Source organism: Dipteris shenzhenensis, chromosome 16 (genome assembly GCF_047967505.1).
Source record: "Dipteris shenzhenensis isolate YYH24624 ecotype China chromosome 16, Dip_SZ_1.0, whole genome shotgun sequence".
Taxonomy (NCBI): Eukaryota; Viridiplantae; Streptophyta; class Polypodiopsida; order Gleicheniales; family Dipteridaceae; genus Dipteris; species Dipteris shenzhenensis.
In genome coordinates, this window is record NC_141611.1 from 56,164,022 (window position 1) to 56,187,537 (window position 23,516).

Consider the following 23,516-nt stretch of genomic DNA (forward strand, 5'->3'; position numbering starts at 1 on the left):
GGTGAATAAGCTTATTGGGAAAAGCTTAGCAACAACATTGTACCTCCACGAGAACATTTGAGTTCCTTGTAGAGGCCAAAAGTTAAAGACCTACAAATAGCTAACAACAACTGATTAGAAGGCTTGTGGTGAACTATGACACTGAGCTGATATTCTTGGAGATTAATCAAATGAAAGAGCTAGTTTAAGAAGACCACAAACCTAAAACTAAGAGTAGATTAAAAAAAGGAGAACTTTGTGGATCCATCAAGGTTGAGTGGTGGATAATTGTGAGACAAGGAACTAAAGATGCAAGTTGCACAAACTTGTAGTGGAGAAGACTCGTGAACCTAAAGTAGCTACTGTGAATAATTTCATGCAAATAGAAATCATTGAGTGGCCAAGCAATGTGGCATTTTATGTTAGAGCAAGCAATTTCCACAACTCTTGTCCCATGAAGAGATTCTTGATCTAGCATTTTCAACTGTAAAAGTCACCCTTCAATACCAAAGTGTCTAGAACACAAAATTCTACCACTAGCGTCATCTTGGTGATGACTCAAGCACTTGAATTGCATAAATATACCTTATGCCTGCTTTGAAAACCAGACTTCTAAGGATATTGTCCACTTCTCAAGATTCTATAAGCTTTGGTCGTAAGTGATTTTCTTCCACACCTCTCTTTGCTCTGGTTGCATGTTGCAATTTTCCTACAACTCTATGCAAGCTCCTTCTTGAGTAGAGCATTTTTGTGTGGCCTCTTTGGTGTTTTGAGATTAGCTTCTTAAACCTCTTGTTGAGCTTATATTGTTGCTGTGGAGCTAGAGCAATCGATCAACACTGGCTCCAAAAAGCTCTAGATTTCAAGTTTGAATCAAAGAGTCACACGCTTCTGAATATTGATGTCTTTATATGCCAAAACTGCCTCAATTTCAAATTACTTGGGAGTTTGAAAATTGAGGGCCTTCAAAATTGAAATCCTTGAGTTGAAGGGGGTTCTTAAGCTGACCTGGCAAGTTTGAAAATCTGAGGCCTTCAAATTCAAAAGCCTATCCTTTTTTTCCCCCAAAAAAAGATAGTTCTTCTCAAGTGCATCATGTGGACTTCAACTGAAGACCTCTTATGTATGGGTTGAGGTACTTATGACTAGGCTACACAAGCCCATATGAGAAATGAAGGGGAGATGTTGATAATAATAATATTTTGGCCTTGACTTATGGAGAGCACATGTGGAGATGGAGTTACCCTAAGTTTTGAACTTTAGGGTGAATGTTTTCCAACATTTGTTCTCCTTCATGCTTGTCATGCCACCGTCTTCTCTTTCATCATCTTCTTCATGCCACTAGTATTCTCGTCTTCTTCACCTCTACAATATATCACGATTTCTTCTCAAGATTATCTAAGCTTTAATCATGAGTGATTCTCTTCCACATCTCTCTTTGCTCTTGTTGCACGTTGCGTTTTCTCCGTAGCTCTATGTGAGCTCCTTCTGCAATAGCTTTTTCGTGAGGCTTCCTTGTTATTTTGAGCTCAACTACTTATTTATTGCTTAATAGCTCAAGCTTGTACTGAGCTTCTATTACTGCTATAGAGTTGAAGCAATCATTATCTCAAGCTGTAACAATGGCTTCAAAGTTGAATTAATATATTCGAATGTGGCATGAGTAAGCCCTGATCTAGGGGGGAAGGTGTGATGTAGGATGGAAGACACAACCCCCTTATGTTATACCAAGGCAAAGCTTCAAAATGAATAAACATAGATTGGATGATGCATGAGTTTTGGCTTTTGACTATCATTGATGGCAACATCGGCTCAACCACAAAATATGTCATGTACATATTTTTTATGCTAGACTTGATACTATTGTATGTAACGATAGCATATGCCAAAATTGTGTGACTCCTTTGTGCCTAACATTCTCTGATATTCTATCATGTGCCCTTATATACATTTGATACTCACAAAGAAATGAACGTTGAAGACTACCCAACCAAAGGTGATGAAGAGGAACAAAGGATGCAATCTAGGATGTCAATAGAAATTTGAAGAGGAAATTAACATTGTGAGATTTCAATCTACTTTCTTCCAGCAATTAAAGGATTGAAAGTCACATACAAATGGAACAAGTTACATGTGTAAACTCTATATGCCTTCAATCATAAAATCAATAGATCTAAGAATAACAAGTATATAAAGGATAATGCTAATGTATCCAATATTGAATGGAAATATAGATTTATATGTATATAAAACAAGCAACTCAAATGTTGCAAAAGTCATTTGAGCTTGTTGCCCACCATTATACAAGGTGCAAAACAATGCTTGTCTAAACAATAACGTTTTGGAAAAAGGGAAAATGAAACCACTTACAAGGAAGGCTTTGGGACAAAACCTACACAAATCAATGTAGTTGTTATGCTTGAAAACGAAGAAGAAAGCTTGAATGTCCCACACTGTCGTTGTAGAAAAGACACTGTTAACCTACATCATGTAACATGATACAATGATATGGCTAGATGTCTTTAGTTCTAAGTAGAAAAAGGGAGTGTAAACATGTATAGTGGTAGAGTTGCTTACTCTTGAGGCACTTCTTGAATCAATTTTGAGGAGGGAATGGACATGAGAGACCACCAAAACCTTGCTTGGAGGCTCTTTGAGTAATATCCTTGGTGTTCATTGATGCTTTGGATGGATTTGCATCATGGATTAATTGTATTGAAGAATACTCCAGGTTCCAAAATAAATAACCTATAATTAGCATTTATCAAGCATGAAGACCCTACTTTGAAAATCACATGCTTCTTGAGGGGTTTCTCTCTTTGCTTAGCACGATGGTGTTAAAACATTACATATTGAATTATGAGAAGACCTTAGGCAGGTAATGCTTTATCCATACATTCGTTGGTTTTGTTCTTAAGAAGTACTAATATTTAGCCATCATGAACTCATTCATAAAAGCATTAGCCCTTATATTTGTAGGGAGACTCCAGTCCTTAAGGGTCTTGTCCTTTAATGAATCCCTTTTGTTCTTCACGTATCCATACCTCCATCTTTGATTAGAGCCTTAAGGCTAGTGCCTTGGCTATAATCTTGTAACTTTTATTGAGCATGGTCTAAGTTTGATCATGTTGGGATCGATACTTTGATTAAGAGCCCCTTGGCCCGCAAATTCCTCCCACAATTATGGTGTCTTTTGTTCTTTAAAAAAAGGAAGAAGTTAGGTTAAGTGCTCCATGACCAAAAAAGAGTGCACAAGTGCTCGTGGGCATTGCCTGCTCGTGTAGTGGAAAAGCAAGCCTAGTATACTGGTAAAGTAAGCACTTTTGGATGCAAAAGCAAAAATAATAATTTTTAAAAGGGAGTTGGGCTATTAAAAGGCAACATTTGTAGGATAGTCTCCACAAATGACAATTCCAACACACAACTTAATTAATTTCCTTAAAACTGCCCATGGAAATTCACAAAAGAGTTTTCATTGTCCAATATAGCACTCCCTCTAACGAGGCAGTGCTATTTAAAAAAAAAAGGATTTGATGAATACCTGCCATGATTAAGTTTTCAAACAATTTTAATAATTTGTCACATAAAAAACATATTAATAATTTGATGGGCTATTTTAGCCATCGATTTCATGATTTGCTTCTAGCTTTTAGAGCTCTTTGGGATAGCATGTAATCTTAGCTTTTGAAGCCACTTTTCCTTTTTGGCCTGCCCTAGATGGGTAGGCTATAGTAACGACTCACTCGTTTAGTGAAAGTGAAAATTACATTTTCATGAAGCTTTGTGTATATTTTTATGATTGGGCTAAGTTGGACCTGATTCATAAGATACCCACCTGAAGGATAGGTATTTTGTCTAAGGTAAAGGAAAAGCAAATAATTCCTTAAAACCAGTCAAGCCACGATGGGTACTATCATCTCCTAACCATTTGCGAGATATTTCATTTGGAGCATGATGTCCCCTTATGAGATTTTAGCATGCCATCTCTCACATTTGTAGTGTGCAAGCGTGCTAAGCACAAGTATCCAGGTTTGTGATGAGTGAAGATAATGTTAGCCACCATTACCAAGTCATTAAGTTAAACCAATGGTCTTCATTCTTAGCTATAATGCCCAATTGTTTTATGGAGCTAAGTTTCAAAACAAAGTTTCAAAGCACTAGAAGGACCTAGTTACACTACAATTCACTTCTCATATATTTAATTCCATTCTTATCACATTTCCAAACATGTTTACTGGTTTTTCTCCAAAATGCACTTCACTAAAGATGAGTCTGTAGACCATAATGGAGTCCCTAGACCATTTCACGGATGACCTTGGAATGTGCTCCTCCATTTTGTCTCTAAACGTTTGAAAACACTTTGTTACTTTGCAACACAAAAAGTTGCAAAAAAACAATTGTTTTATGTTGATCTACAATTTACTTCTGATATATTTGATTCAATTATTATCACATTTCCAAACATATTTGGTGGTTATTCTCCAAAATGCACTCCACTTAGGATGAGTCTGTAGACCCAGTTAAAGGGGTGGCCTCCAAAAGTGTCTCATTCTCTCTTCCACTTGAGGTCAATCCTGTAGACCAGTTAAAGGGTTGGCCTCCAAAAGTGTCTCATTCTCTCTACCACTTGAGGTCAATCCGTAGACCATTTCAAGGATGATCTTGGAACATGTTCCATTTTGTCTTTGGCCATTTGAAAACCTAATATTTACTTTACAACATAACAATAAGGGTGGCTCATTTTGCAAGCAACCCTTTCTTTTACTTCCTTATCTAATCGCCATTGTCCTTCCTCTCATGTAGAGACTATGAATAGCTTTTAGTGTTCTTATGTACGCAAACCAAGTTTTCATATGGGATAGCTTGTTAACCCAAATGTCTCTTTAACACAATGATAATTCTAATAAATTAATGGATTTGTATATCTTTAAACCCATCCTAAGAGTGCGGACTCAATAAACAAAGATAACACTAAATCTGAAAGTCATAACTAGAGCTCAAGCTTGTCATCAAGAAAAAGAACTATTGAGTCAAAAAACAAATACCAAAACTGAGATGTAAACATTAATGAAACTTGTTAGTTGATTACACTATTGCCTGAACACATTATTCTATTAGCAATGTTCTCATTAGCATAATGCATGTTCCATGCCTTTAAAATCTTAACCGGAGAATTGTCTTAGAAAATTTGAAGCACATTTAGAGCTATACTTACCAACTTCTTATTAAAAACATATATTCAACGGAAAAAAGAACATAAATGGGATGGAATATTGCATAATACACTTGAGGACGCAACTCTACGAACAACACCCCGAGCCAAGAAAGATACTTTCATATTTTCTTTACTCATTCACAATGTGGGCTCACTAAGGTAGTTGTCAAAAAGATACTTTTCATATTTTCTTTACTCATTCACAATATGGGCACTTGTAAATTTAGATTAAAGACATATATAGTGAACTCTTCAAATAACAGATCACCTTGCGTACAAAAAAAGTTCTCTAGTGACACCCTTCTAAGATAATACAACTTCCTAAAATCGCAGTAGAAGTTAAGAAAGAAATTAAACTCGTATCATCTATGCTTCAAAAGTAGGACTTGCACATAGCATCGTTTTTGCAACTAGTGGCCCACAAAACACCAAAAGAAAACTGCATATTTAATTGTGCCTTTTGTGTTCTGATCTACTTCTCATCCACACAACCAAGTATATGACTCTTGAATTGCTCTAACTCTGCTAGGACTTCTTCCTCAGGCCTATAAATCAAGTCGCTCATTCTCCAAATCTGCATATATTTGCAAGACGTCATAAAGATGAATGTGCAATAGCTACTTTTATGAACAACTACTTTTGAAACTTTAGCATTCTCATGTGCTTACAACTTTGATTGACTCAAGACATTGGACCTTTTGAAATTATTAAGCAAAAGGCAAGACAACACAAGTCTTGAAAGCATACATTACAAAAACCTTATACAATTAACCTCCAAATTACATTTTGACCTATCATATGTGCATTGGCTTCTAATGCCTCGTTAGTGTATTGAACTTACAAATGTTCTCTTTTTTTCAAATATAAATATGCATGTTTTTGTTCAAAATATCAAGCATATTCATCACTAAGTTGTATTGGTATTTGATTTATGCAATACTTCCCAAGGAAAACCTTCTATAGAAAATTGCATGAGTATTTCATTATGCAAGTACTTACATAAGTGCACTTTAGCATGTGGCCTATTATGCATGACACCATGCGTAGCTACTCATGTACACACCTTAATGTCAGTGTGTAGACATACATGCATGCACACGTGTGTGTGTGTGTGTGTGTGTGTGTGTGCGTGTGTGTGCATGCACGTGCACACATGATCTCCTACGTGCATGTCAAAGAGGAGGAACCAAAGTCACATCTCCATAATTTAAATATATAGTAATTACTAAAAAACTAAATAACTATTTTTTAAGAATAAAAGAACAAAAAATGAAAACTCTATCACTGCTGTTTCATTAAAGAATGCAATTTTGTAGATGTGCTAGTTTCAAAAATCACCATTATTACAAAGAAAGAAGAACAATGCTTTCACCAACACTATCCATGGAATGAACTCTTAGTATAAGTGAACATCAGAGGCATACTTTTCCTACCTCCCTTATCTTATGTATAGGATCCTCATATTCTATGCTGAAGCAATAAGCTTTATCTTGGAGTGATATTGCATTCCTGACTATGATAATCAATCAACTCTTAGTATAAGTGAACATCAGAGGCGTGCTTTTCCTACCTCCCTTATCTAATGTATAGGATCCTCATATTCTATGCTGAAGCAATAAGCTGTATCTTGGAGTGATATTGCATTCCTGACAAATGCTTGAGTTGATTGGTTATCATAGTACATTGTTATTACCTCTATTTCATTAAAGTAATTTGTTTTTTACAATAGTCTTCTACTCTATTTTCTACTTTTGCTGAAGACAAAGAAAGAGTTGGTTATTTGTTTTATATAGCACCTTGGCCAAGAAAAAATACATATCCTTGTGTAGATCTCCTATCCTTAAGATCTCTTCCATTATCACCATGAAAGTATTAGGACAACTTTAGAAGACTTCCTTTGTATTTTACAAAACCAATGAGCTCTTAGGTCAAAGGTTTTGTGGGAAAAGAGACTTTGTATGGTGACTGTCATATACCTTTAATATACCTCAAGGTTATTAGCTGCATTATAATGAGGGTATTTTCGATTTGCCAAAACTGTGCTAGTGAATTTATTGCATGACAAAATATATGACTTTGTCAACATAGTTAGATATATAAGAGATTGGATGAGCTACACTTGTCATGGATTACTTAGCTTTTCTCAATGTTTGGCAAGTTTAAAGTTCTGCAATCTTACAATCTGTGATATGAAGTCCAAACTTTATGAATCTATGTATTTCCCCTGACTAAGGAAGGTGCTCTGTGAGTCTCTTCAAAACTCTATACCAAGACAATATGCATAAGTCCAAGTTCTTTCATGCCAAACTCCCACAATAAGCCTTGTTTTAGCTTGTTGATAATCTATAAGACCTTCTTGGCACAATTAGATAATGGTAATGTCTTTTGCTTGAACTTTGTAGTAGTGTGTGGCGGCATTGGAATTCATGTATCCCAAATTAACAAAATATATGTCAATTTTGTCATACTAACTTCTTTGTGCTTACTTAAGGCCACATAAGGTTTTCTTGGGATGGCAAACTTGATTCTCTTTTCCTTATTCAACATACTCTAAGAATTATTGCATGTACACTTACGTATTAAAATAGCTATTCAAAAAACCATTTTTAACACCAAGTATGTCTAAAGATATAAAAAATATTAAGAAATCCATCTATGCTACTAGTGCATAAGTCTCATAGTAAAAAATCTTATGGAATCCATCTATGCTACTCGTCCATAAGTCTCATTGTAATCCTGATCATATTGTTGTGCAAAACCTTTTGCAACTATATGGCTTCTACCTTCCAATGTTGTCATCTGAATTATAGTTGACTTTGTAAACCCACTTGTTTACAATTACCTTGTTTCCTAGTGGCAATTCACTTAAATGCTAAGTGTTTTCATTTACAAAGTGTCCATTTCTTCATATTTGTCTTTTCGCTTTTTAATTGCATTCTCAAAGTACACTGGTAGTTATTAAAGACTTATATATACTTCAAAATTGATTTGCTTTGCCTTTCTAAGCATATGTTAATCTGGATGGTGGTCTATGTTCTCTTGTAGACCGTCTGAGTTGTTGCTCTTCTAAGGGATCTTTTAGCAGTTCTTCCTCTTCTTTATCAACATTCTGAGTAGAAGGTCTCGATATAATGATCTTTCAATTAATGGGATCATAACTTATATGCTTTTCTTTCAACATTGTAGCCAACCATGAGGCATTTTCATGACTTAACATCCAATCTCTGTGATGATCATCACGTGTGGCCATATGCTATAAATCCAAATATGTGAAGATGACCAATATGTGGCTTACAACCAGTGAATGCACCGTAAGGTACAGCATGATACCTTAGTTCATTCAAAAGCCAATTAAGAAAGTAGCTTGCAGAGTGGATTGCTTCTACCCAATACTAATTTGGAAGATGCTTCACAGTGAGCATTGCTCTAGCACTTACAAATAAAGTCTAGTCTCATTTGCCATATTCTGACTTCTTAATCACACGATGAGTTATGTATGTCTGCATGTAGGTTTGTCTATCTATGTTCCGTCTATATTAAGCGTAAAGTAGTAATAGGTCATTATGTTGTTGTAGTAGCTTAAGTAGTCTACTTGTTGTGTGCCTTCTATATTGTTAATCCACGTTGCATGTTCGGTCACTATTTGTAGGAGGATGCTTATGATCCACTTGACCCCATGTCTATTGTGCATTCTCTATTGTTGTCTTACTAGTCATGTTACATGTTGTATTAATCCTATGCTAGCTATTCTGTGTTGAAGCTTCTTGTAAACTATATTTTCGATAGATTGTAGTGATGGTTGTCTGCTTAGACATCCACACTTGTTGCTAGTCTATTGCTTTATAGTTATATTATTAGATGTTACTTTGTTGGACGTAGCTTGCCTATAACCTGAAGGTAGTGGCTTAGTCTAGAGTGGGATTGAATCTCTCTCTCAAACACAAGATAGAACTAGGATAGAATCTCTATGGAAACACACGATAGAAGTAGAGAAAATAAGAACTAACTCCCACAGACTAACAAATCTCTCTCTCTCTCTCTCTCTCTCTCTCTCTCTGTGTCTCTCGCTCGCTCGCGCTCTCAGAATCTCTCATGTTGAGGATCTCTCACATAGACTTCGTATCGAGAGCAATAGAGCAGAACGATTACTGAGAAAGAGGCGCATATGCACATTGTGTGACATGTAGGAGGTTGAGACAGAGGAGCATTTCATCTTCAAGTGTCCTGTTTACTATGAGATCCGAGGGCGTTTCTACTGCCTCTTCAAAGATAGCTATGAGATTTTTTCCTGATTCCTCTCCTACCCAAACAGCGGTGTTTGGCAGGTTTCATTCATAAAGTACTTAGACACTGTGAGAGGATACTCCGGTTCATCCCTCTCAAAGCTCTATTTGTTTTGTTTTGTTTTGAGAGCTGGCTTTACTATGTGAGGCTTACACCCACCAGACATCTCATGAAGAACTCTTTCCTCCCACTCTATCACGAAGTTCTTTCAACCAGATCACATGGACCACTAGGGGACAAGGCCTCAACATGACCGTGACCGAGAGCATGTGACCCGACAGCTTAGACAGAGCATCGACACACAAATCACACTTGGGGACATCCCCTCCTTGTTTAGAGTCGGAGCCCGACCGACAAGGGTCACAGCAGCACGCAGAGCTACGACCAAGAGACGTGCTTGGACTACACCTTTGAGTGGCCGACATCACTCTATTGCCGACTTCATGTCCCCATTGCCTCATCCACCCTGATGTCCTACTACTGCTGATGATGATGATGATGATGCCAAGATTAATATATAGTCAACCATCATGACTATGTTGTACTTAAGACGACGTAGTACTACCATTCTGCATTTTTTTACATTTTGCATTGGTGTGGATGCTCGTTTAGTAGCTCCACTACCACAACTCGTTTGATAGTCTCATAGACCCATCGGTCTTCCGAAGACTTTAACAAACTTTCTTTCTTTGTTTCTTTCTCTCTCAAAGTAGGACGATAGAATAGATTTTTTCTCTAGCGACCCAACCCAAGGATAGAAAGGGATAAGACATAGTAGAGAGCCAAAGCTTACACCTCAACGAATCCAACTGCAGGTGGACACTCAAATGAGGATTGCAAACACATCCTCTCTTTTCAACGTGCCAATAGAGTGAGGTAGCCATTATCACACAACGGACCACCGCACAGAGACTATAGAGGAGGAGGGAGGGACCTTGACAAGTCCAGCATCAACAACAATCCATCACTGCACCACCCCTCACCAAATCCAAAGCCACTCTCACACGAATCCCTCGTCTCTCTTTAGTGCCCGATGGAGTTGATCCCACAGAGTTAGTGTGTAGAAAAGCACACCAAAAAGCCCTCACTTCACAAACGGCAACAAGTCTAGAAAAAGAAATGTATGATCCATGAGGATAACATTGTCCAGAGTGAGGAAAAAGAAATGTATGATCAATCAGGATAACATTGTCTAGAGTGAGGAATTTTAAGTAATTTGTATACTCAAAGAATAAGTGATTAAAGCCATCCTAAAACTAACAAGAAAAATAATGATGCAACCAAACCTGCACCTTTGCACCTTTGCCCTTTTAAAGCCTTTCTCAGCAAAATAAAATAACAAATAGGAGTGAAATCTTTATGTTGGGCTTACTTTAATACTAGCAAGAAAGGAAAGACCTCCAAAATAGTAATGGGAGAGATACAAAGATGTAACTTACAATGGAGGACTTACGAAACATGCATAAAAGACGAAGAGAACAACAAGGCTCAACAAAGGTCATACTAAGGACACGTAGGCAAGAGAAAGTTGGAGCAGAGATTTCACAAGGGGAATACGACTAGGGCAAGCACAAGGAACACACACCAGACACTGAGCTAGAGGAAGTGTTAATCTAGTTTGCAAAATAGTGCCAAGTAAAAAAGAAGGTAGAGTTGCATATCCTAACAAATTTGTCTTGATACAATTTCAAAAATACTACAAGTATTCCATGTTACATCGCCCAACGTTTCATTCACTCCTTGCTAATGAAAGGAGTACAAAAGAGATAATAGAGTAATCTCTTGTCTATTGCAAAGTCCAATGGTACTTCATACCATGCAAACCTAAAAGGACGCAAAATAAATCTAAATAGGGACCCCTCGTTAATAGATGGACATTAATTAATTAATTTGTTTGGGGAGATTAGCCTACAGTTTTGAAAAATCCGTGAATCGCACCATGTGTAAAACTATGAATTCCACAGTGTTCTAGATTGTTTCCATCGCCGCCTTTCGCGAGGTATAAAGGGGGAGCAAGGCAAATTGTATTGTAGAGCTTCCACTTATAAGCTGAGCCAACTGCCAATCGCGCGGAGCTTTGCAGGCTGAAGATTGGAGGCTGGGGCGAGGAAGGGGGGGGGGGCAATCACTGAAGGGAAAGAGACGCTGAGGCAAGGGAGAGAAAGCAGTGGAGATGGGAGGGGACGGGTGGGAGAGGGGGAGGTGAGAAGCTCAAAGTGGTGAGGAGGAGCGGTGAGGGAGGGAGAGCCACGACTGAGGACGCTGAGCGGTGAGGCAAAGAGAGATCTGGAAGAAGGTGTAAGAGCATGGGGGAAAGAAGAGAGAGGAGGGAGGAGGAGGAGGGAGGAGGAGGAGAAAGATAGCTTATGTTAATTGGACAATAGATTCAATAGAAGACCTTAGCTTACATTAATCGAGAATTGAGGGAACAACGATGTACTGTTTTGGAGCTAGGACTCTAAATAGTTTATCAGCTTAAAATGGCCTTGCTAATGCATCTCAAAACCGTCTTTAGAAATGCTTAGTGAACCACATACATTATATTGCATTTAGAATTATTGTTAACTTAAAACAAGTCAAATAAAATTGAGATCAAAAACTATTTTTGAGCCCTTAATAATGCTTTATATTCTAAAGGAATTCAAAAGCATGGTAAAAAGGAAACGATAGGCTCACTAGTCCCCTGTTAAGCAATCAAGTGCGAAGCAATTGGTTTATCATTTTAAGAGAGTCCAATACATATATTGTTTGCTTTTACAAAACATGGACTCAATGCCGCCATTAATCTCCTTCAATCACTATAAAAATGACACCCTTCCATACTATTGGAAGAACCTAAGACGTCAATGGCCCAACCCTATCTTTTGTGTAAGCTCTTAAAGTGTTGAAATATAGCTAACCATCTACTAACCTACCAAGCTATGATATCATTGCCTAGGAGAGAACCATTTGGATTAACAAACAACAAAGATACTTCCCCCACCTTGCCCAAAGACTAATCCAAGCTTTCTACACAAGATGGTTCACATTCTGAGCAGAAGTGAGCACACCTCCATTAAGAGTTCCCACATGAGCAACTCAAAAAAACTATTCAACATCAGATAACTCCATGTGAGTTCCACACACGATATCAACAGTTCCACCTCAAAGATTAGTAGTTCACAAACAAATACAACCTATCTAATTGTACAATTGCACCATACAAATTTAGAAGACGGTCTGCCTGAATGAATTTTGCCACATCATCTTTAGCATACCTTTAGTTGATGAAGCCTCACATCAATGACATAATGAGTCTTCTCATAGCTTTAATTTGCTCCTCATATTACTTTTAATAGCGAAGGTTCTTAGTATTATCCTCCTTATTATCCCAACTAGAGTGCCTTTGACTCGATCATTCTTGGACTACTTAGTACTTCAATCAATCAATCTCTTTCCTCCTCGAAATGGTTATGATTGGCCACACATTGGCCAAGATTTATGAATCGGTACTAGAGAGGGAGATCAACAATCATACAAAGGCATGGGCACTAGGATAGGCGGGATTCTATAAGCCACATTCCGCCCTAGAACACATCTTCACTTTAAGGGCTAAACATTGAGGAGGCGAAGTCTAGACACCAGAAAGTCTAAGCTTGCTTAGTAGACTTTCAAAAGGCTTTCGACACCGTCCCATGATCGTGCATGACCGAGAGACTACAAGAGATGCAAATCCTAGAGACTTTGATTTAAGGTGTGATGAGTCTATGAGTCCATTAGAGGGAAAATTCATGCACCATGTGGTTTGTCAGAGTGGGTTGAGAGCATGATAGGGGTGAAGCAGGGCTGACCCCTCTCACCGACCCTTTTCAAACTCTACATTGACCGCGAAGGATCACTTCTAGCTGACCTCATGATATGGATATACGCCGATGACATAGTCCTCATATCATCTTCAGCAAAGGGGTTGCAAGGGCACCTAGAGGCCTTAGAGGTTTTCTACAGAAAGACCTGACAGTCAACCATGGGAAGACTACGGTCATGATTTTCAACACATCACGCACAAAGCTTCGTCAACTTAGCTTCACTTACCGTGGTAAGCCAGTGGAGATAGTGCAGTCCTACACATACTTGGGAGCAGTTTTCACAAGACCCATCTTCACGATGTCTTAGGCAGCCATGGCATGATCACACAGGGACATAGTGCTTTGGCCCGCCTAGAGAGACAGTGTTCCTAGGCACACTTTCAGAACCCACCGACCAAGGGATGGATTTTCGATACTTTAGTGAGACCGACTGCCATGTATGTAGCACCTTCTAGGGATGTGATCTACTGAGGATAGAGTGGAGGAGATTTGAACGGCTACAAGTCATTATGGGAACCAAGATGATTCCCTCAGTCCCGCATGAGATAGGAGAGGTAGAGTTCGCCATGACAGCTCTCCATTTTGATGCCATCTTTTAGACAGTGACATTCATCCATAGAGTTTGGGACTTACCTCACTGGAGACTTCAAAGGCTAGCCCTAGAGTCATCCAAACAACTAGCAAGGAGTGGGACAGACACAAGGTATGCACGTATATCCGCATGGCTTCGTAGCACATGGTATGCACGTATATCCGCATGGTTTTCCCCTTTCAGTGTAGCACGAACGCACCTCCTGAGCTAATCCCACGAGATGAGATCAATTGTTTCACAGTTAGATCTCCTCCAGCTCCATACATGGAGGCGAGGGCGGGGACCAAGAGCTCCCAACCAAGATCCAGTTCTATCGCGACCACTTCCTGAGAGTATCGACGCAGGGATTCATCAGACCCTAGTACCTTGAGAACAAAGGAGTCTCACATGCACTGACGATTGTCACTGGACAGACACGGGTTTCGTCCCATCAACTGAGAGCTGAGGCTGGGAGAGCCACAGGTATACCTAGAGAGTAGCGGATCTGCATGCTATGCACATTGGGGGTGGTTCAGACAGAAGAGCATTTTCTTTGCCTCCTAGCCTACTATGCAATCAAGGGATGCTACCAATGCCTCTACCGGGAGGGTAGCGGCTTCAGTCCACTCTCACGACTGACCCATTTCCATGACCTGGTCTACATTTGGCTCTATCTGATCGAGATGCGCAACCATACGGAGACACTACTACAATAGATTAATGAGCAATAGGAGGCGCCTACGCCAAAGGATATAGAGGCTGATCGGACACAATCATGCGCCAGATACTTTTATACATTTGAGTCAACTCCAAGATACAACGGAGTAGAGTAGTAGAAGTAGTAGTTAGTTGATATGAGGGCAGCTTGGATCAGTAGAGAGAGCCAACACGATGCCGTCGAGAGAGGGACGTGAAGACCACGTGCAAGACAGAGAGTGCCCATAGCACACTCTATTGAGGTCCGACCTATCACAACTTTTGTCAGGGGGCCAACAACGACAAGGGGTCACTCGACACATAGCCCAAAATCCAAGATATCTTGATAGCTTACTAGAGAGCCATCATTGTGCCGCGCTTCGGTTTTAGAGTCCCAGCTCCGCGATTAAATTGATTTCTTTCAATTTGTATTTGATTGATTATGATTTTGCTAGAGCCACGGAGCTAAATAGAACAGGATAGACAGGTACTCAACCAAAGCCCTAACGCACCCTTGCTCCAGCTCATTGAGGCTTGTATGAGTCTTCTTTTTGTGCACTTTGTCCCATAGCCCTGCGAGGCCTCCCGCGAAAATTAATACATCTCTCATTCTCATGGAGGTGCGACGACACAGAGACCGTGGCCGTGCCCATGCCCCCCAGCCTCTCTCTCTCTCTCTCTCTCTCTCTCTCTCTCTTTCTTCTTTCTCTCAATGCTACATGGCACATACTGCCACACCATCAGTGGCTGCAAGCCCACCATGTCATCTTGGCACATGGCAATGGCATATCATTAAGTCCAATCACCATGCCGCGTTATATGCCACACCATAATTTACACATTATCAAGTGACATCAACATTGCCACCTAGGCACATAATATTACACACACACACACACAAAAGAGAGATGTATCATACAATATCAACCATCCCTCCATATCCCACTAGATGAGAGCAATCGTATCATATGGTTGGATTTACTTCAGCTATATACATCATAGACTTTGTGAGGGGAGCAGGAGTTCCCTACCAAGATCCAGTTTTAATGGGACCACTTCCTCAAGGTATCAGATGATGGACTAATCATCAGGCCCCAATATCTGGAGGACATGCGAGTTACCCATGCACTGAGGGTTGACATAAGACAGGTGAGTCGTCACACCAGTTGAGGATCCAGGCAGGCAGGGCTGTAAGAGCAATGGATTTGCAGATTATGTACGCTGGCAGTAGTGGAGACAGAGGAACACTTCCTATGTAGTGCCCAACTTATTATGAGATCCAAGTACGGTACCACTGCTTCTACTAGGAGGGGATCAGATTCCAAGCACACTCTCAATTGATCCGCTTCCATGATTAGGTACGTGTTGGCATCTTTTTCATGGAGATGTTGCGACTGAGGAGACAACATCACGTGACATTGACATGTCACTCATTTTCATGCCTTTAGTCAGCTCTAAGACACATCGAAGTAGAGGGCGCGAAGATCGCCAACATGAGGCCAGCTTGGATCAATGGGCAGAGACCACATGGCAGAGGACACGGAGCCCCAGAGGACCAGAGCACCCATGATGGACATACAGCCCATCGCCGCTATACTCACATGAGATCAACTAACCCAAGCTGTCACCATTGATGCTGCCCATCAGATACAAAGATCCTGGAGACCAGGGACCCCACCACGACAGGACACAGGTCGACAGCTATAGGTACGTGACTTTCTATTGAAGAGATACGACTTCTGGATATGCCCTCAGAGCTTTCGTGCTGCCTACTGGAGTACCTAATAACCCTGAGAGTGTGCTTCTGAGCTTTGAGATTATTAGCTTAGCCTAGCACTCAACAAGAGCCTCAACGAGCCCTCTGCTTCAGTCCATGGTGGCTTGTATGAGCTATTCTGTTGATTATACTTTGTCTCATAGGCCCACGAGGCCACCCAAAGAGGTTAATAAAACTCTCCGTTGCTCAATCTACTACGAGATTTGTGGACGATACCATTGCCTTTTCAGAGACGGATTTGAGGACCTCTCTAGACTCCTATGCCCCATACCAAAGATGCATGGTAGCTTTTATTCACGAGGCGGCCACGAGGACACAAGTTACTCATTCAGATAGTAGACAATAGTCCATTACTGGCTTCCTGCCTGCACTATGTAGTCCGTCATCGGGTGTATCTTGCTATTCTCCATGCTTATTGTATTGTGTTGGATCACATTGTCTCTTTACATGAGGATGATGATGCCAGGATGGCTGCTTAGGTTTATGGTGGACATGTACCATGACTGACTATGTCTACACAGAGTTTCTTTTAGCATGGGTTAGGATGCTCGATTAGTAGCTCCACCCTTTTGCTCATTGTATCACGTTTTGCTTGTCTCTCATAGACCCATCAGTCTTTGGTAGACTTTGATGAACTCTCTCTCTCTCTCTCTCTAGACAGATGTGGATACGTGAGCTCTTTGCATCTCATCAGAGAGCCACCATGGAACTTCGATACGTGGAGCCGATTCATACACTTGGGACTCTAGCTCTGAGCACTTTATATTTTCATGCCACCCTGATGCTATTTGGCTACTTTTTTGCTATTTTATACTAGTATAGCATTTCAGTACTCAGCAAGGGCCTTAGTGAGTCCTTTGCCCCAGCCCACAGTGGTCTGTATGAGTTACTCGATTCCGTACTTTATCCCATAGGCCCGCGAGGCCTCTTGCGGACATTTCGTACTTTGTTCCATAGACCCGTACTTTGTATCCTTTCTCTCTCTCTCTCTCTCTCTCTTTCTCCGGCTCAAACAAGGGTGCCCTCTATCACCAACCCTATTTGGCCTATACATCGACGAGCTTAAGACAGTTATGCACACAGTAGGGAGGGATGGTTGCTCTCTTGCTGGCACTCTGATTCATATCTTGCTACATGCAAATAATGTGGTACTTCTATCTTCCTTGACAGAGGGCCTCCAGAGACACTTAGATGCACTACAATTTTCTGTGAGTTACATGATTTCAAGGCCAACCTTGGTAATTTCGGGTCTCTTTACATAAACTCCGTATTGAGAGTGGCCGAGTAGAGGGTTTGAGATGCATCTGCACCTTATGTGACCTTCAGGAGATTGAGTCTGAGGAGCATTTCATTTCACATGCCCAGTATAGTATGAGATTCAAGCATTAGGAAAGAAGGGAACTAATTTTGGGGCCCTCTAAGAAATTCACTATTTACCTATTTTTGTTGCATTCAAAATATGAAAAATGCCATAAAATGCGGACTTACTAAAAAAATATAAGACTAGTAGTAAGGCATCACATTAAATGCATATATCAGATCCTTGATTTCTTGTGCAGCATTTGATGATTCTGACATCGCCAGCACGTCCAGAGCGAGCTAAAACCCCCAAGTCGACCCTAGAGACACCGAAAACCAATGCCCAAAGACTCGAAAAAGGACAAAAACGCCCAAAATGAAAAAAATCCAGACAACAGAAAACGATCTATCACGAGCTTCTTGCCTACACTGCCCAGTCCGTAATTGAATGTACCGTAACGCTTTATGCTTTCCTTGTGTACATTGCATTGTATTGTGTTGCATTGGATCATATTGCATCTATTATGTGGGTAATAATGCCACAGATGACTCGCTTAGTAGTTCCACCCTTTTGCTCATTGTATCAGGTTTTCTATCCATCGATCTTTAGCATACTTTAATAAACTACTTACTTTCTTTCTTTCTTTCTTTCTTTCTTTCTCTCTCTCTCTCATTTTCACGCTTCACATCTTCTTTACTTGAAAGATTATCCCTTGTCTAACCCAACCATCAGATGCTCTCCTTTGTGTAGTGCTGGACCAATCAACATACCGACGTATGTGTACCCAACATACACACAATATATGGAAAAACATCTTTAACACCATAAATGAAACTACCTCCGATCCTCGATGTTATTGATGCAATAAGATTTCTCAATGGTTTCATTTAGGACTAATGTGTGGCAACATGCTCCACCGCTCCTGCTTCTTTGCCCACACTTCTAACTTCAAAGCAAACATGAATTCACTTGGCGCTTACCAAAAAAATCTCTAAATCATTCCACAAGACTATGTTTCCCTTTCCTACATCCACGTCATGCAGACACAGACTTGCCATGCCTTGTCCAATTGTTGTTGAGCTATGTCACCTTGGGTTGTTGATCAATCCCAACTACTATAACGCCTTGGCTTGTTGATCTTTTTGTACAGTAGAAGCATATAATCAACTACAAAGTATGAAAGCAATCACAAGAGAGCCGATGAATGCCATAAAACCCCCAGTTCATTTCACATCTTTTACGATGTCCAATTGATGCAAATACAAATTCACATGCCTTGTCTGATCTTGCCAAGTGCATGATGAAAAAAAGCATCCCTCAATTGCTTTTTAGCTTATTTAGCATTGGGTTCTCAATTATACTACTTCCATTATTCCATCTAGTAGAAGCACATAAGTAATTGCCAAGCATAGAATCCTATCTTGCGAAATTTCAAAAGAGAAAAAACCCATTTGAAGATTCTATAATAATGCAAACACAAGAAAGAATGTTATTTTTTATAGTAATCTTGGACAAAGTTACAAAATACTCTTGCACACTGGGAAGCTTCATGAAATTCACGATCACCTAAGAAACAAAGGACATAAGGACACAAAAGGCTAATACAAATAGTGTTCTAAACTACAAAGACCAATTCACCACAATGATCTATCTCCTCAAATAAGTCAAAAATGCATTCAAATGGCATATGACTTGTTCTAAATTTGCATGGCTAAACTTCAACATATAATGTCATATATTTCAATAGGCAAGCCCCAAAAGAGTGTGGCATCATATGTGAATAACTCTAGTAAAGATTGTCAAAAGAGATTTAAAAAGGCTTCACAAGACAATACAGAATATGTATTCACTTTGAAATCTTCTCCTACCCGCATAGCCAACTCCCCAATACAACCAAAGAATCGGAGTTCATGCATGGCAATGCTCAGTTATAAGCCTCTAAATGTACGCTTAACTCTCGCAACTACTTTTGTACTTCATAACCATTTTCCTAATCCATGTAATGTCTCATCATTTCGATAAACTTTGCTCCCACATCTTTTCCAACTATTGTCTCCGAATAAACTAACCATTCTTGGAGATGCTACGAACAAGCAGTCCATGACTAATATTGATGGACTTATGCGATATGAAATCATAGAGCTACAGGGCATATTTGCTTCACCAGCATCCCTTACATTGCTTGCTCAATGAAGAAGACATATCAATTTGTAAGCTCTTCTCTGTTTCAACATCACTTTCTTATATTGCTCGCTCAGCAACGAGGACATTACACTTGCCTAATAAGCTCCTCCCATTCAAGCATATACAAATATTTACTTCAATAGTGTCTTTAACATTGCTTGCTCAACCATGTCAACACTACACATGCCTAAAAAGCTATGTCCCATTCAAGCACAACCTAAGCATTCTTGGAAGTTCTACAAACTCGCAATTCATGTCTCATATTGTTAGACTTGTTGATTTTGCAATACCAGAAGCTTAGATATGGAGGATATATTTGCATCAACAGCGTCTAACATTGCTTGCTTGACGATGATGACATTGCATTTGCCTAACCGATTCTAGCTATTCGGGATCTTTCCAAGAGACCCTCTACCTTTCCAAAGCTGTCCACTCTCAAATGTAGTGACCCCTTTATGAACGGCACATCTATTGTGGTATTCACATTTTGTCTAGCCAGTATTGATTTTCTGACCACTATTGGGTGCAATTGGATGCAAGCTTTCCGTTAACCCCCGAGAACATGATGGCTTTAGCCACCCTTTATATCTCTAGTCCAACTGACGAGAATATTTTTTTGATGCAAGCTTGTCTCATGCTTAACACGCATGCAGAATTTAAAAAACATTTGATGCAAGCTTGTCTCATGCTTAACGCGCATGCAAAATTTAACAACTACTGGAGGTGTGTTAGCGTAGTAACATAATGTGGTAATGTAGCTGAACCATTTGCATGTTCTATCAGCATGATTATTTTCAAGCTATGACAGCTAAATGAATAAAATCTTTCGAGCCACATTCCTCCATTGCCTAGCATCCCTCCCTCATCTCACCTACTTCCCTAGCATTTGTCCCAGATACATAAATCCCTACTAAGAATAGCCACCAACCATCGCCATCCCATTAGGAAAAAGCGGAGCTCATTTTGACGCCCTGTAAGAAATTCATGGTTTTCTAATTTTCTTCGCTCAAAATTATTAATTTCTAGAGTGAAAAGCACAAATTTATTCGGTCGAGCATTTATTTGGAGATATAGATCGCGAAACAGATAAACAAACATTTTGAAATTTCCACTCGAGCATTTTTTAGTGTGTCATAAATGCTATGTCCAAGGACCCAAATGACTTTCTACTATTTTGATGCGAAATTTGGTGGTTTTGGCATCACCATTGGGTCTGAAGCAGGGAAAAACCCCCAAAACGACTTTTGAATTACTAAATTTGATCTCTCGAAGGGGTCAGAACAATTAGAATAGGCGCATGACAGAAGTGTGCTTAAGAAAGCGATTTGGGCACTTGGCCTTAGGGAAAAACCCCCAAAACGACTTTTGAATTACTAAATTTGGTCTCTCGAAGGGGTCAGAACAATCAGAATAGGCGAATGACAAGTGTGCTTAAGAAAGCTATTTGGGCACTTGGCCTAGGAAAGCGATTTGGGCACTTGGCCTGGGAAAGCCATTTGGGCACTTGGCCCCATCGCTTTCTTAAGCACATTTCTGTCAGGCGCCTGTTTTGGTCATGTTGACCTCTCTGGAAAGACATTTATGAGACTCAAAAATGCTCAAGCCGGAAATTCAAAATGCCAGTTTATCTCTTTCAAGATTTGGTATAGTATTTATGACACTACAAAACAAGAGCCGAAACTTCAAAATGTCAGTGTGTCGAGCATCTCTAGAGAGATAAAGTCTACTTTTTTGAAAAAAGAAAAGCATTTCCAACGTAATGTTGGCCTCTCTCTCATTGGAAGATCTTTATTTTTTGTCTTACCTAAGAGGCTCCAAAATGAGCTCCGTTTTTTCCTAATGATTGCCTTCTATGACCTCATCAATGACAATAATTTCAGCTATGTTGCAAAGTTGACCCTATTTACTCAAATATAATCAAACTCATTGTGCGGATCTGAGATAGTTCTACTTTTAACAAATGGCAATTCTAGCTTGGTATTTCTTGAGATGCCATGTTGGCATGGCTTCAAGTGCTAGCTTGTTAGGCTCCCCCTTGGGATGAGATACAATGATCTTGTCTTTCTGGACAAATGTTGCTTGAATCAAGGGGGGGGACATGGTCTACGCTTTTTATTACCCTTCTCCTGCTTTAACGTGGCACAAACTCAAAATGAAGATCTTTGTATAAATGTGGTGTGGGCAAGTGGACATGTGTATCACCTTTATTATACAGTGACTTGCATTTTGATTTGCTTGATATTTCATGTTGCAGACCAGACATGTTCATCTTTCAATAGAATATAAAATCAATGTGCAGGGTAGAAGGACAGAGCTGGCACAAGGAATCTTAGCTGCACATTTTCTTTCCACAAAGACTGGTTTATCAAGAAGACGCCTAGGCGACTTCAAGACTCAAGCCAGCAGATATCTCCACAAAGACTAGTTTCTCACAGAGTTTATTCTAGACGCCTAGGCAACTGTCAAGACTCAAGCCAGCACAAGATTTTCATGAATCGTGTGTACAAAACTCGTGTGCGCAACACTTTCTAACCACACTACAAGACGTCTTAATGAAATCCTAACCCACACATACTTTCAAACTCATCGCCTTATTGCTATGAAACAGGTTGAATAACTACTGTATTTCGTGTGCATGCAGGTTTGATATGGAATGATTCAAGCTGCACTGCAAATAATACAGGAATAAAACAAGATACACTTAGTCTGGCAAAGAATCATGGTTTCTGCAGACTTAGTAGGGGCATCCCTGTCCTAGTAAGCCATACAATTACACATTTCAACACACAATGCACAAACTCACAGAGGCTTATCAAGAAGATTAGATGAGAGCACTCCACAATTGTAGAAAAACTTAAATAGAGACAAAAAAGAGAAAGCAAGACTCTTTCAATATGCAGACAACAACAAACAAAGGCTACAGAAAAACCACTTAAGATAAGTAGAAGGATGGTGCTGGTCACAAATATAAGCAGAGCACAGTTTCTCAACAAGACTGTTAAGTAGCATCCAAGAACCCAACATTTATTTGTAAAGCCTCCACACACAGAGACATTAGTGGTCTGAAGTAAGAAGCCAACCTGTAATGTCCCACCTCCTCCGGTCTTCTCGCAATCAGCAGACACACTAACAATTGTCCATGGGTCGAGAGCATTCCACTGGAAGTCAACAACTTTGTCCCTGTTTTGCCATCAACAAAGTATTGACAAGGATCAGAATGTACGGGCACAAAATAAAGACAAGTCTGATTCACACAAGAAAGTTTTGACAAGGACTATTGGGTGACTTAATCCATCTATTCTTCATCATCTAGTAGAAAAGAATCTCCAAGGAGTGTGGCCCATATTAGACTAAGAAAACTGAAATGAATTAATGCACATCACGAAATAGTTTCACCAGTCAATGTCTGAATTTCTCAAAATGTAAAATACATAGGGTTCACTTGACAGACCTGAGACCTTCCAATGGCTTTTTTTCGGATTAGCCATATATTGGGACACCGCACAGACTGGATATGTATGCTATGTTCGGTCTAGTGGTGGTCAAATATAATAAGTTACACTTGGTTTGGAGGCGGTGATTGTTAGGACTTCAGTGTCTCTTACAAAATGTAAGTGGGTTAGTAGACCAATGTAGGCTAGTTGGTTACTGACATTGAGGCCAGT

The 23,516-nt window shown here is 39.7% G+C and overlaps 1 protein-coding gene across 2 annotated transcripts in view; it reads right to left on the reverse strand.

Annotated features, from left to right (window-relative positions):
• Positions 1 to 5,395: 5,395 nt before the first annotated feature.
• Positions 5,396 to 23,516, reverse strand: part of FVE (Transducin family protein / WD-40 repeat family protein) — a 127,733-nt gene continuing 109,612 nt past the window's right edge. For both annotated transcript variants that reach the window (XM_087386887.1, XM_087386885.1), the window contains 2 exons: positions 22,932 to 23,031; positions 5,396 to 5,768 (listed from right to left, as the gene is read on the reverse strand). In XM_087386887.1, the coding sequence (XP_087243013.1) occupies positions 5,667 to 5,768; positions 22,932 to 23,031 (202 nt within the window). In that variant the 3' untranslated portion in view covers positions 5,396 to 5,666. The remainder of the gene's footprint in view (positions 5,769 to 22,931; positions 23,032 to 23,516) is intronic.